The 13,308-nt window shown below is 42.9% G+C and overlaps 1 protein-coding gene across 5 annotated transcripts in view; it reads left to right on the plus strand.

Annotated features, from left to right (window-relative positions):
• The first annotated feature begins 4,736 nt into the window (after positions 1-4,736).
• Positions 4,737-13,308, plus strand: part of CDIN1 (CDAN1 interacting nuclease 1) — a 136,431-nt gene continuing 127,859 nt past the window's right edge. For all 5 annotated transcript variants that reach the window (XR_004692302.2, XR_009557409.1, XM_035110456.2 and 2 more), the window contains exon 1: positions 4,737-5,033. Coding sequence is in view for 3 of the 5 variants with exons in the window: in XM_035110456.2 (XP_034966347.2) it covers positions 4,927-5,033 (107 nt within the window). In the remaining 2 variants the exon portion in view is untranslated. The remainder of the gene's footprint in view (positions 5,034-13,308) is intronic.

The following is a 13,308-nucleotide window of genomic DNA, read 5'->3' on the forward strand; positions in this document are numbered from 1 at the left end:
ATGAGCACCACACCCGAGTCACCTTTGACTGGACTTAACCCTTCAGAGGTCCTTTAGCTTTACCATAAGATGTTGTAATAGCTTCCAGCTACGATGGCTTTAAAGGGGGATTAGACTATTTGCACCATCTCCAGTATCAGAGGCACCATGCATCTGCATACCAGTTGCTGGGGAACACAAGCAAAATAATGCCATCACCCTCATGACCTACCTAGGGATGCAGGTGGCACTATGGTCTAAGTCTAAACCATGAGCCTCTTGAGCTTGGCAATAGGAAGGTTGGCGGTTTGAATTTGCACAATGGTGGTGAGCTCCCACTGCTGTGTCCCAATTTGAAAGCACACCAGTACAAGCAGATAAATAGGTACCACTGTGGCAGGAAGATAAATGGCGTTTCTCATGCACTTTGGCTTCCATCACGATGTTCCGTTGAGCCAAAAGCGATTTATAGCTGCCTTTGACTGGACTAATTCATCCTGGGTCCTTTACCTAGACTAGATGGGTATGACCCAGCAGAACTCTTATGCTCTTATCCACCCAACAAATTATTCACGTTGATGAGTGCCAGCATGGATGACTTTAGGAGACAAATTCAGAGAAAACTTTCAATTACTACTGTACTAGCCACAATGGTTCTGTTCTGCCTTCTCTGTTGGAGGCACTATACCTCTGAACCCAGTTGTTGGGAATCACACAAGACTCCTGTTTTACTCCGGTCCTGGTTGCAGGCTTCCCATAAGCAGTTGGCCACTTTGAGAACAGGAATCTGGATTAGATGGGCATTTGGCCTTATCCTTCTGGGCTCTTCTTACAATGTGATGTTTTATAAATAAATCAAATATTATTCAAATGTTAGTCCAATTCTCAGTTAAGTGTACCCAAAATATCCTAAAATATCTTTGGGACACTCGAATTAGCCCTAATAATGAATCAGTTAGTTGTGCAACACACCACTGCAAGTAAAGTATGCTGGGAATCAAGAACATGGTTTTAACTTTGCGGCACCAGATCTCTCGAACTCATTTCCCTTAAAAGTGCCACAAGCCCAAACACATGAGTTTCTGACCCTTGTTGAAACCCCTTTTCTCCCATATCTTCCCACGTGCGTCTATTTCTGCATTTCAAATGTCTTGTAGGGTTTTTATGCTGCAATTCCCTTTCATGACCGGTATTCTGTTTCCTATTCCACTTCTGGCCATTTTCTGACCATAGATTGTTTCATAAATCCTGAAATTAAAGAGCTATATTAACCTCGTTTTATCTTTTTCTGGGCTTGAAATCCCACCCGCCTCCACAAAACGCTCCCAACACACCTGCAACTTTTCTGGTGCGTACACAGATCGCAGTTCAAGGCAAAGGGAAGCCGTGCACAACCTCCCCCCCCCCGAAAATCCCAACGCCGGGGGGCTCGACTTTAACAGCTGGTGCCCCCTTCCTTCCTACACCTCGGCGCTCCTCCTGGCACACAAAACGAAGTCACGAAAATGAAACTGCAGGAAAAGGGGCTGGGCTCCCAGGCCGCCCGGCTCTGAACTAGAAGAGCCAGCATTGAGCAGGCGAGAGGGAGCGGGCACCGCCGAGGCCGCCTTCTCCCCGCTCAGCCCCGCACGGGAGGCCGCCTTCCACCTCGGGTGCGCCCGCAGCAGCGGCGGCGGCGGCGAGCGAAGGGCGGAGCTGCGGAACCGCGCATGAGCGTCCCTCATTCCCCGGCTGTAAGGCGCGAAACGGAGGGGTCGGGGCAGAGGCTTTATTTTGGTGGGGGCGCTTCACCCAGACACGCCAGCCCCGCTCTTGTGAAAGGCCAAGAAAGGCTTTCCCGCGCTCTGCGTTTGAAACTGCCGCCGCCGCGCTTCGCCCCCGCCCACTGAGGGCGTGTGAGGCGGGGAGGATGGCGACGAAGCTGACCAAAGCCCAGTACGAAGAGGTCGCCCGGTTCCTGGCCCAAGTGCCTCCGACCAGGCAGAGCCTGAGGAAACTGAGGGAGCGCTTCCCCAGGTAAGTCTGCGCGGGCTCCCGCAGAGCTCCGCCTCCCTCGTCAAGGGCGAGCCCCGCCCCCTCGAGGGAAGGAAGCGGCGGCAGGGAAGCGGCAGGCCCGGGGTTTTGTTTTATTTGGTTTTTAAAATATGGGGGGGGGGTGAAAGGCGGCGGCGGGAGGGAGTTGGTCAGATTGGCATGTTTGCAATGTAAATAAAGGCACTCTCTGCCTTTGCTTCGGGCCTGGGAAGCTGTTTTGGTTTGTGAGGAAGCACTGCGAGCAGGAGGGTCTCAAGGTGCGCCATAAAAGTATCACTTGAGAGCAATGCTGCAAGCATAACCCCATTTACTTGGGAGTAAGTAAGCCCCCCCCCCAATTGATTCCCGTAGGACTTACTTCTGAGTAGATGTGATTAGGCTCGCGCTCCTAACCATATTGCTGGATTTAGTGGAGGCTCTGTTTGAGCTGAGCATTCCTAGGGTTCGACTTGGTTGCAAAACTCCCGACCTTCTTTTTTGCATGTAATTCCTGCATTCTCAGAGACCTGAAGTGGATCGTAATTAATGGTGTTTAATTGATTGCCGGGTACAAGCTTTCCAAAGTTGTGCGTGGTCCCTGTCGCATTACGCACCGCAGTGGGCAACCTAAAGTAGCTGCTTCCCACTTGCTTGTTTCCTACCTGTTGCTTCTCTCCAATTCAAATAATACACCGCAAAGTGGGGAAAAAGATGCAGAGGTTAGAGCAGGCTTCCTCAACCTCGGTGCTCCAGATGTTTTGAGACTACAATTCCCACCATCCCTGACCACTGGTCCTGCTAGCTAGGGATCATGGGACTTGTAGGCCAAAAACATCTGGAGGGCCGAGGCTGAGGAAGCCTGGGTTAGAGTATTTGACACAGCGATAAACACCTAAACAGTTTACAAGAATCAGTTTTAATAATCAGAACTCTTTTCACTGTTACTTGAGCTGTTTTATATAATTTGATGAATTTCGGTAAGCTGAGTTTATAGTATGTCTTTAAATAATAAATTAAAGCAACAGAATTGGCACTAGGGTTTATACCTTGGTTGGCTGGCCCATTGTTGATGATTATTTGCTTCTGTGGGGCTATCTAATAATAATAATAATAATAATAATAATAATAATAATAATTTATTTATACCCTCTGCCACTGGGCAGCTCCCAACAGAATATAAAAATAGAATCAAACATTAAAAGCTTCCCTAAACAGGGCTGCCTTCAGGTCTCTTATAAAAGTCAGATAGTTGTTTATTTACTTGACATCTGATGAGAGGGCCTTCCACAGGGTGGGCGCCACCACCAAGAAGGCCCTCTGCCTGGTTCCCTGTAACCTCACTTCTTGCAGTGAGGGAACCGCCAGAAGGCCCTTGGCGCTGGACCTTGCACTTATAACCAAGGACAGGTACAAAGGGGCATAGGAAAGTTGCCTAACACCAAGTCAGGTCATTGATCCATGTATTATTGTGGATGCTGACTGGCAGCAGTTCTGGTGGGTTTCAGAAGGGACATTCTCAGTCATAGCTGAAGATGCCAGGGACTGAATTTTGGGTTTTCAGCTTGCAAGGCATGGGCTTTACCATTGAGCTATGACCCTCTCATCAAGAGCTGGTTAATCTAGAATACACTTTAGAACCTTAGTGGTGTTCTGGAGAGCTTTTAGCTGAGAGCTGTAGTTGACAACAAATCATGGCCTACTGCTTTCTCTGTTGCACCTGTCCTGTATTTGGTGACCACTACGGTAGGTACTTGTTTGGCACTGTTGATTTGAATATTTACTTCACCTGATGAGTACTGTAGTTTTAAGATGCAGGTGTTGATCCCTGAATTAGATGCATATTAAAGGACTTGCTGTAGACCGTAGATAGTGATGAGCTCCGGAGGGTAGTTGGGAAATGCACGAATGGGTATGGTGGTCAATTTGTTTCTAATGTAAGGTTTATATGCCTTTCACATTGTTGTACTGTACTGTAGTGTCCAGAAAGTGGACTTGTATGGACTGTTTAGGACTAAGGTTAATGGTGCAGTGGAAATTGACTGATGTTCTGATGGATTCAAGATGGACTTGGATACAGTGGAACCTCGGTTTATGAACACCTCGGTTTATGAATTTTCGGTTTACGAACGCCGTGGACCCATCTGGAACGGATTAATTCACTTTCCATTACTTTCAATGAGAAAGTTCGCTTCAGTTTATGAACGCTTCAGTTTAGGTACTCCGCGAACTGTCTGGAACAGATTAATCCACTTTCCATTACTTTCAATGGGAAAGTTCGCTTCAGTTTATGAACAGACTTCTGGAACCAATTGTGTTCACAAACTGAGGTACCACTGTAATGATATCATTACTATATCTCCCATATAGGAGTAGTGTTAGGTAACTGAAGCTGAAGAAACATGAGTCAATCATAATTATGTTGAAGTACACATGTGGGTCACACATAGGTGTACTGTTGATATGAAGAGAACAAATTGTCCCAGTTCTGAGACGGTCAGAACAAACTGGGAAAGTTCAGCTTAGTAGTATAAAAGATGTAACTGCTTCTGCTCGCCTTGCTTGATCTTTAGACCTTGCTTTGCAAAGTTTTTTTGTTTGTTTTTTAATCTTCTCTCTGTGAAGTATAGCTCCATTCAGGTGACCATGTACTTGATGAAGTGAGCTCTGTGAAACAAAAGCTTCTAGCACAATAAAGTGGCGGCGGCGAGCGAAGGGCGGAGCTGCGGAACCGCGCATGAGCGTCCCTCATTCCCCGGCTGTAAGGCGCGAAACGGAGGGGTCGGGGCAGAGGCTTTATTTTGGTGGGGGCGCTTCACCCAGACACGCCAGCCCCGCTCTTGTGAAAGGCCAAGAAAGGCTTTCCCGCGCTCTGCGTTTGAAACTGCCGCCGCCGCGCTTCGCCCCCGCCCACTGAGGGCGTGTGAGGCGGGGAGGATGGCGACGAAGCTGACCAAAGCCCAGTACGAAGAGGTCGCCCGGTTCCTGGCCCAAGTGCCTCCGACCAGGCAGAGCCTGAGGAAACTGAGGGAGCGCTTCCCCAGGTAAGTCTGCGCGGGCTCCCGCAGAGCTCCGCCTCCCTCGTCAAGGGCGAGCCCCGCCCCCTCGAGGGAAGGAAGCGGCGGCAGGGAAGCGGCAGGCCCGGGGTTTTGTTTTATTTGGTTTTTAAAATATGGGGGGGGGTGAAAGGCGGCGGCGGGAGGGAGTTGGTCAGATTGGCATGTTTGCAATGTAAATAAAGGCACTCTCTGCCTTTGCTTCGGGCCTGGGAAGCTGTTTTGGTTTGTGAGGAAGCACTGCGAGCAGGAGGGTCTCAAGGTGCGCCATAAAAGTATCACTTGAGAGCAATGCTGCAAGCATAACCCCATTTACTTGGGAGTAAGTAAGCCCCCCCCCCAATTGATTCCCGTAGGACTTACTTCTGAGTAGATGTGATTAGGCTCGCGCTCCTAACCATATTGCTGGATTTAGTGGAGGCTCTGTTTGAGCTGAGCATTCCTAGGGTTCGACTTGGTTGCAAAACTCCCGACCTTCTTTTTTGCATGTAATTCCTGCATTCTCAGAGACCTGAAGTGGATCGTAATTAATGGTGTTTAATTGATTGCCGGGTACAAGCTTTCCAAAGTTGTGCGTGGTCCCTGTCGCATTACGCACCGCAGTGGGCAACCTAAAGTAGCTGCTTCCCACTTGCTTGTTTCCTACCTGTTGCTTCTCTCCAATTCAAATAATACACTGCAAAGTGGGGAAAAAGATGCAGAGGTTAGAGCAGGCTTCCTCAACCTCGGTGCTCCAGATGTTTTGAGACTACAATTCCCACCATCCCTGACCACTGGTCCTGCTAGCTAGGGATCATGGGACTTGTAGGCCAAAAACATCTGGAGGGCCGAGGCTGAGGAAGCCTGGGTTAGAGTATTTGACACAGCGATAAACACCTAAACAGTTTACAAGAATCAGTTTTAATAATCAGAACTCTTTTCACTGTTACTTGAGCTGTTTTATATAATTTGATGAATTTCGGTAAGCTGAGTTTATAGTATGTCTTTAAATAATAAATTAAAGCAACAGAATTGGCACTAGGGTTTATACCTTGGTTGGCTGGCCCATTGTTGATGATTATTTGCTTCTGTGGGGCTATCTAATAATAATAATAATAATAATAATAATAATAATAATAATAATAATTTATTTATACCCTCTGCCACTGGGCAGCTCCCAACAGAATATAAAAATAGAATCAAACATTAAAAGCTTCCCTAAACAGGGCTGCCTTCAGGTCTCTTATAAAAGTCAGATAGTTGTTTATTTACTTGACATCTGATGAGAGGGCCTTCCACAGGGTGGGCGCCACCACCAAGAAGGCCCTCTGCCTGGTTCCCTGTAACCTCACTTCTTGCAGTGAGGGAACCGCCAGAAGGCCCTTGGCGCTGGACCTTGCACTTATAACCAAGGACAGGTACAAAGGGGCATAGGAAAGTTGCCTAACACCAAGTCAGGTCATTGATCCATGTATTATTGTGGATGCTGACTGGCAGCAGTTCTGGTGGGTTTCAGAAGGGACATTCTCAGTCATAGCTGAAGATGCCAGGGACTGAATTTTGGGTTTTCAGCTTGCAAGGCATGGGCTTTACCATTGAGCTATGACCCTCTCATCAAGAGCTGGTTAATCTAGAATACACTTTAGAACCTTAGTGGTGTTCTGGAGAGCTTTTAGCTGAGAGCTGTAGTTGACAACAAATCATGGCCTACTGCTTTCTCTGTTGCACCTGTCCTGTATTTGGTGACCACTACGGTAGGTACTTGTTTGGCACTGTTGATTTGAATATTTACTTCACCTGATGAGTACTGTAGTTTTAAGATGCAGGTGTTGATCCCTGAATTAGATGCATATTAAAGGACTTGCTGTAGACCGTAGATAGTGATGAGCTCCGGAGGGTAGTTGGGAAATGCACGAATGGGTATGGTGGTCAATTTGTTTCTAATGTAAGGTTTATATGCCTTTCACATTGTTGTACTGTACTGTAGTGTCCAGAAAGTGGACTTGTATGGACTGTTTAGGACTAAGGTTAATGGTGCAGTGGAAATTGACTGATGTTCTGATGGATTCAAGATGGACTTGGATACAGTGGAACCTCGGTTTATGAACACCTCGGTTTATGAATTTTCGGTTTACGAACGCCGTGGACCCATCTGGAACGGATTAATTCACTTTCCATTACTTTCAATGAGAAAGTTCGCTTCAGTTTATGAACGCTTCAGTTTAGGTACTCCGCGAACTGTCTGGAACAGATTAATCCACTTTCCATTACTTTCAATGGGAAAGTTCGCTTCAGTTTATGAACAGACTTCTGGAACCAATTGTGTTCACAAACTGAGGTACCACTGTAATGATATCATTACTATATCTCCCATATAGGAGTAGTGTTAGGTAACTGAAGCTGAAGAAACATGAGTCAATCATAATTATGTTGAAGTACACATGTGGGTCACACATAGGTGTACTGTTGATATGAAGAGAACAAATTGTCCCAGTTCTGAGACGGTCAGAACAAACTGGGAAAGTTCAGCTTAGTAGTATAAAAGATGTAACTGCTTCTGCTCGCCTTGCTTGATCTTTAGACCTTGCTTTGCAAAGTTTTTTTGTTTGTTTTTTAATCTTCTCTCTGTGAAGTATAGCTCCATTCAGGTGACCATGTACTTGATGAAGTGAGCTCTGTGAAACAAAAGCTTCTAGCACAATAAAGTTTGCTAGTCTTCAAAATGCTTTGTTGTTGTTCCAAATAGTCTCGTGCTAAAAGCGGATATCTCATCATAATTCTGATTGCATTAAATTACAATATTGAATATACTGGATGCTTCATCCCTGTGTCAGACATGAATAAAAATTAAATAGGTACAGTAAGCTTACAACTTACGTGGGCCTACCTAAACCCAAACACATTGGGTTCAATGGTGGGTAGAATTACCAAAGTCAAGCCTTGCAGCTTCCTTAATATTTAATATTTTTCCCCACACACATAAAGCTGAATATGCACAAGTTAAATGTAAGTTGTGGGCTTTTACTGTATTTCCCTCCCAGTTTGTAGTAGTAACCAATATTAGCATCTATTCTGTATTTCCAAACAGAAGCACTATGGTTTTCCTTTTAGCAACAGAACAGGTAACTAAAGCTGAAAGTGCTCAGCTTAAGTAATGGCAATCTGTCTTCAAACCCTGGATCTTGCAGTATACTGCTCTGAATGTATCATCTTTGAAGTCTTCTATATTCTAGATTAAAACTGGAAAAAAGATTAAAATATGACCTGTGCTAAAAATTAAATATTGTTTTTCTTGTTCAGAGTTGTGAACTATTCCATATGCCACAGAAATTGCCAGTGTTTGGCCTGAAATATTCTCAGCTATTGAGATTTTTATAATTAGCAAATTTATTAAAATGTGTTATTAAATTCATATAATTAATGAAATCTTCAGTTGATAGACAAACTGTGTTTTCAAATTATGATATAACTTAAAGGGGAGGAAATCATGAATGGTTTAAGAAATTTTCTGTGCATTTTCTTGGGAACATGCATCCATTCATGAAGCTGGAACTGTGGAAATATACAGTTCTATCTTGAATATCTCTCTCCTCCAATATGCCTAGACTCTAAAATGAAAATATTGTATCTGTATGTGGATGAGAAATTGCCAATAATGGTATAAATCCTGATGGTTTTATGATAGATGCAGCTGTCCATTAGGAAATGGCCTGAAACCACCAACTCTCCTTTGAAAGCTCCTGAAGCCTTTTAAATCAAATTAATCTTGAAGCTTCTTGGGACAATTCAGCAAAGGCAGAACTTTTCCATCTAGAGCTTCTGATGAGATGAAACTGATGCTGATATTTAAACTGTCAGACAAAGTACAACTTCGTGGAACTTGCCAAGGAAAGAGCCTTTCTCAAAGAAAAAACAAAACAAAAATGATTCTAGTACAGTGGTACCTCGGGTTAAGAACTTAATTCGTTCCAGGGGTCCGTTCTTAACCTGAAACGGTTCTTAACCTGAGGCGTGCTTTCGCTAATGGGGCCTGCTGCCACTGTGCTGCTGGTGCACGATTTCCGTTCTTATCCTGGGGCAAAGTTCTTAACCTGGAGCAACCACTTCCTGGTTAGCGGAGTTTGTAACCCGAAGCGTCTGTAACCTGAGGTACCACTGTAGAATGTAACAGATAGCTGCAGTGTCGAGCATTAACTCATTGGTATTTCTGTTTTTGGGGCCTGTTTAGACAAGCATTTGCCTGATTTTCTTATTGAACTTTATGTTTTACTTTTATTAATTGCTCCTTTTACTCTTCTAATTGTTGTGTTGTTTTAACATGCTCTTTTGTGTTGCACATTTTAATTGTGAATGCTTATTTTAATGTTTTGATGGAATTGCTTTATCATTTATTTTAATAATGTGTGTTTTGTAATTGGTTTTATACTTGTAAACTGCTTAGAACCTACCTTCACAGAATAATAACCCGAAAAGCATCTCTTTGAGTACATTAATTATGCAAGAATATATACATGGGGTTGGACCCAGACATAATCACAATGTGTGGTTTTCTCTGCCAACTGGATGCCCCTGCAGGCAGTGGGGAATAGGAGGTGATTTCCCCCCCACCTTCAACTATCTATGTTTTCTGAAAAAATGCCTCAAGTGTTGGATAACTCTCTGAAATAGCATGGGCGGTGGCACTGAAGGGGAAAGGAAGGAAGTGGCAACCCACTCTGCTACCCCAATTGAGCTGGATCAGAGTGTCTTCTGTAAACAACAGCATGTTTTGCAACAGCGTGTCAGAGCAGCTTACAATGGTATTCTATTTTATTGTAAAATAAGCATGTGATATATGTTGGGCACAGAGATGAAGATTTGTTCAAGGCCACCCATTGAGTGCCATGGCTGAGTGGATTTGAAACCAAGTCTCCAAGGCCAACATTCTATCTACTATATTACAGTGGCTTACAACATTTCCATCAGGCTAGACTCCAGCAAGGAAGCAACCCATGGCTTCCCATTCACGCAGCCACAAAAGCTGCCTTATACAATGTCACCACTTATCACAGTATTTTTGATGCGGTTTCATAGCTCTCCTTAATCTTGGCATTTATTTGTCTGAAGTTGCTTGTAAATCTTACCAAGATTCTGAACACCACTTAGTGGCAGTGCATCAGTTGAAATCATTGTGATTATATGTGGCTGCTTGAGCAAACTATTTTAAAAAGGCACTGTCCTACTTACTAGTCCTTCTGCTGAATGCCATCATTTATGAAAGCTATATTATATAGTTTGTTTTGCCAATAACATTTATAGGAAAAGCTAATAAGTAAAGTGTTACTTGCTCTTCAAGGTACATTGAACTAAGCTGGCAAATGAACTGTGACCGTGGAACATGATCCTAATCACTAAAAGCCTGAAAAAGTTATAGTATGGTTATAATGTGAATTGCAATAGCAACTCATTTTAAATTATTTCAATGAGAATACATTTTTAAATATTTCTAAAAGTCTTGGCAACGTAAGACTATAGACAGTGTAAACAATATTCTAGGAATATACTGCTAGTTTCCGTGTTCACATACACATACACACACTTTTTCCAATTCTAATTGGCCTGGCAGTGGGAGCAATAGGAAGTGGAAGATCTCATTGGAGGTTTTCATCCCCAGTGGGACCTTGTATGCTGCAACAGCAGCATACAAGCTACCAAGGATACTGGTAAACCTAAGTTTGCTGGGCAGCATTAGAAATTAGCCAGGCTCCAGGTGTGTTTTGCCAGGTAATTGAGAAGGAAATAGGGCTCTGTACATGGGCTTCCAGAGGGAGCTGTCTGGACTCGATCATGCTCCTGATGAAGTCATAGTGGTTAATTCCTCTTTACACATAGTGCATAGTGAAACTGGAATTTACTTCCATAAATTGTAATGATGGTCACCAATTTAGATTTAGATTTAAATTTAGATTTAAAATGCAATTAGACAAATTAATGGATGATAAGCCTATCAATGACTGCAATTCATGATGACTAAATACTACCTCCTGTCTTAGAGGCAAGTATGCCACTGAATACCAGTTGCTGTAGATTGCAGGAGAGTGTTCTTGTACAGTGGTACCTTGGCCCTCAAACTTAATCTGTCCTGGAAGTCTGTTCCAAAACCAAAGCGTTTCAAAGCCAAGACGTACTTTCCTGTAGAAAGTAATGCAAAATGGATTAATATGTTCCACGCTTTTAAAAACAACCCCTAAAACAGCAATTTAACATAAATTTTACTAATGAGACCATTGATCTATAAAGTGAAAGCAATAAACAATGTACTTCAGCCACACAATAATCAATCAGTAGCTGAACTGGGTTCCACACAGTCACAAAAACCAATAAAAAAGAGCTGCAAAAATGCAAAGTAAATAGCAAAAACAGACAGACCTCAGTGTAACACTCCAAACGGAAATGTGGCATGCAAATCGGAAGCGTAACACTCAAAACAGAGCACATCCAAAAAAAGTTTGCAAACCAGAACACTTACTTCTGGGTTTGCAGTGTTTAGGTTCAAAGTTGTTTGAGTACCAATGCATTTGAAAACCAAGGTAGCACTGTACTTATCTTTTCCTTGTAGGCTTCACATTGGTTTTTGATAGGAGACCATGAAAACAGAATACTGGACTAAATGGACATTCATCAAGGCATTTTTATGTTTGAGTGTATTTTAATTAAAAGAGAAATTGATTAGACAACTCTTGAAGAAGCCCATCCTTTATCCCTTTAATTTGGGTAGTTTTAGGTCATCTTCAATTTTCATTTGTTGTATTTTGTTAATGAATTAATTAAAATATTTCTATACCCCCATTCATAAAAAATTATTGGAGCAGTTTACAACAGTCATACATAAAACCTTACAATAAAAACCATATACAAATTTAAAATCAACTAGCCATTACAGTTTCCTGATTGCTATTCATTTCTAGGCTTTTTTGGAATGAAGCTGGGTGACTTGCAACTCTTCAGTCTGTTTTCCAGATAACAGCACCACCAAACCAGAGGGCTCAACAGATAAGCTACCAGTAACTTCTGGAGGAATGGGAGCCTCAGTCTAGGCCAAGTATCTAGGTCTCCACTCTAGATGGTGGTCAGCCCCTCCACTCTACCCCTTCTGCAACCACCACCACTAAAATTGGGACAGCATCTTCGTAATTCCCTCCTCCCTGCCCACCCAGACACATCCTAGCACCACCATCTGATTTTACTATATGCAGCTGGTAAATTATGGCCAGAGAAAATAGACTAAGGCCCAGTAGTAAGTGCATCCCACGCTGTCAAGTGGAATATTACAATACCACTGCAACACTCCTTCCCCTGTCTCACTCAGGGTGAACACCACCAAAACAACTTTCCCTCTTTCAGACTCTCACCCTGGGTAAGGGTCACGGGCATGTTGCCATAGTACATTTCTTTTTCAGGCATCCCTTTGAAGACCTTTTCATGTGGACAGGCCTTTGAAACTGTTCACTTTTTTGATTTGCCAGTAATTTTAATAATTTTGTACTGTTTTAATAGTTTTTATGCCTTATTGTTTATCCTCTTATACACCATCGTTTTATATTGTATGAGTTGGTGGTATATAAATCTATAAACAAATACAATTTATTTATATGTGCATAGCATTTCCCCTGCACATATATTGTTTTGGCTAGACATAACCCATTCTACTAATTATTATTACAAATAATTCAACCTTAAGCAACCTTGGTGTCATAACCGAGATAGATGCCTTCTGATTTAAAAGGCCAAGAACACTAGGAGGTTGGGATTTAACACTGTCCGTATGTGATTATTGGTATTTGGCTGCTGCCATATTTTTTTTAATACTATTATACATACTCTACCATACCTGCAGACTTCAATATAACAGTTGTAATTTTTGCATTACAGTTCAGGGACAGCTCTTTATGGAGTCTGCATGCAGGACCAGATTTGTTAGCTTTGCAGGGTTATGGGATTCAGCATATTGTGGCAAAAATTTTATTCATGTGACAGCTTTTTGGACAATCATACTCTGTGCTAAATTACAATTGAACAATAAATTGCTGAATATACCGTTTGCTGCATATGACCTCACCATGAAAAATTTGATGCATTAGAGTAGGAAAGGTTGGAATATATCAACCTTAGTTGACAAGGGACTTTGAATGTTGACCTAATACAGATGACCTTTGTGTGCAATAAAAGTGAGTTTAATCTTTGGGTCAAGGTTGAGGTGAATGGCAGGGCAACATAGGGAGGGTTTTAGTAGATCTGGCTGGGA

This window comes from Zootoca vivipara, chromosome 1, assembly GCF_963506605.1.
Source record: "Zootoca vivipara chromosome 1, rZooViv1.1, whole genome shotgun sequence".
NCBI lineage: Eukaryota > Metazoa > Chordata > Lepidosauria > Squamata > Lacertidae > Zootoca > Zootoca vivipara.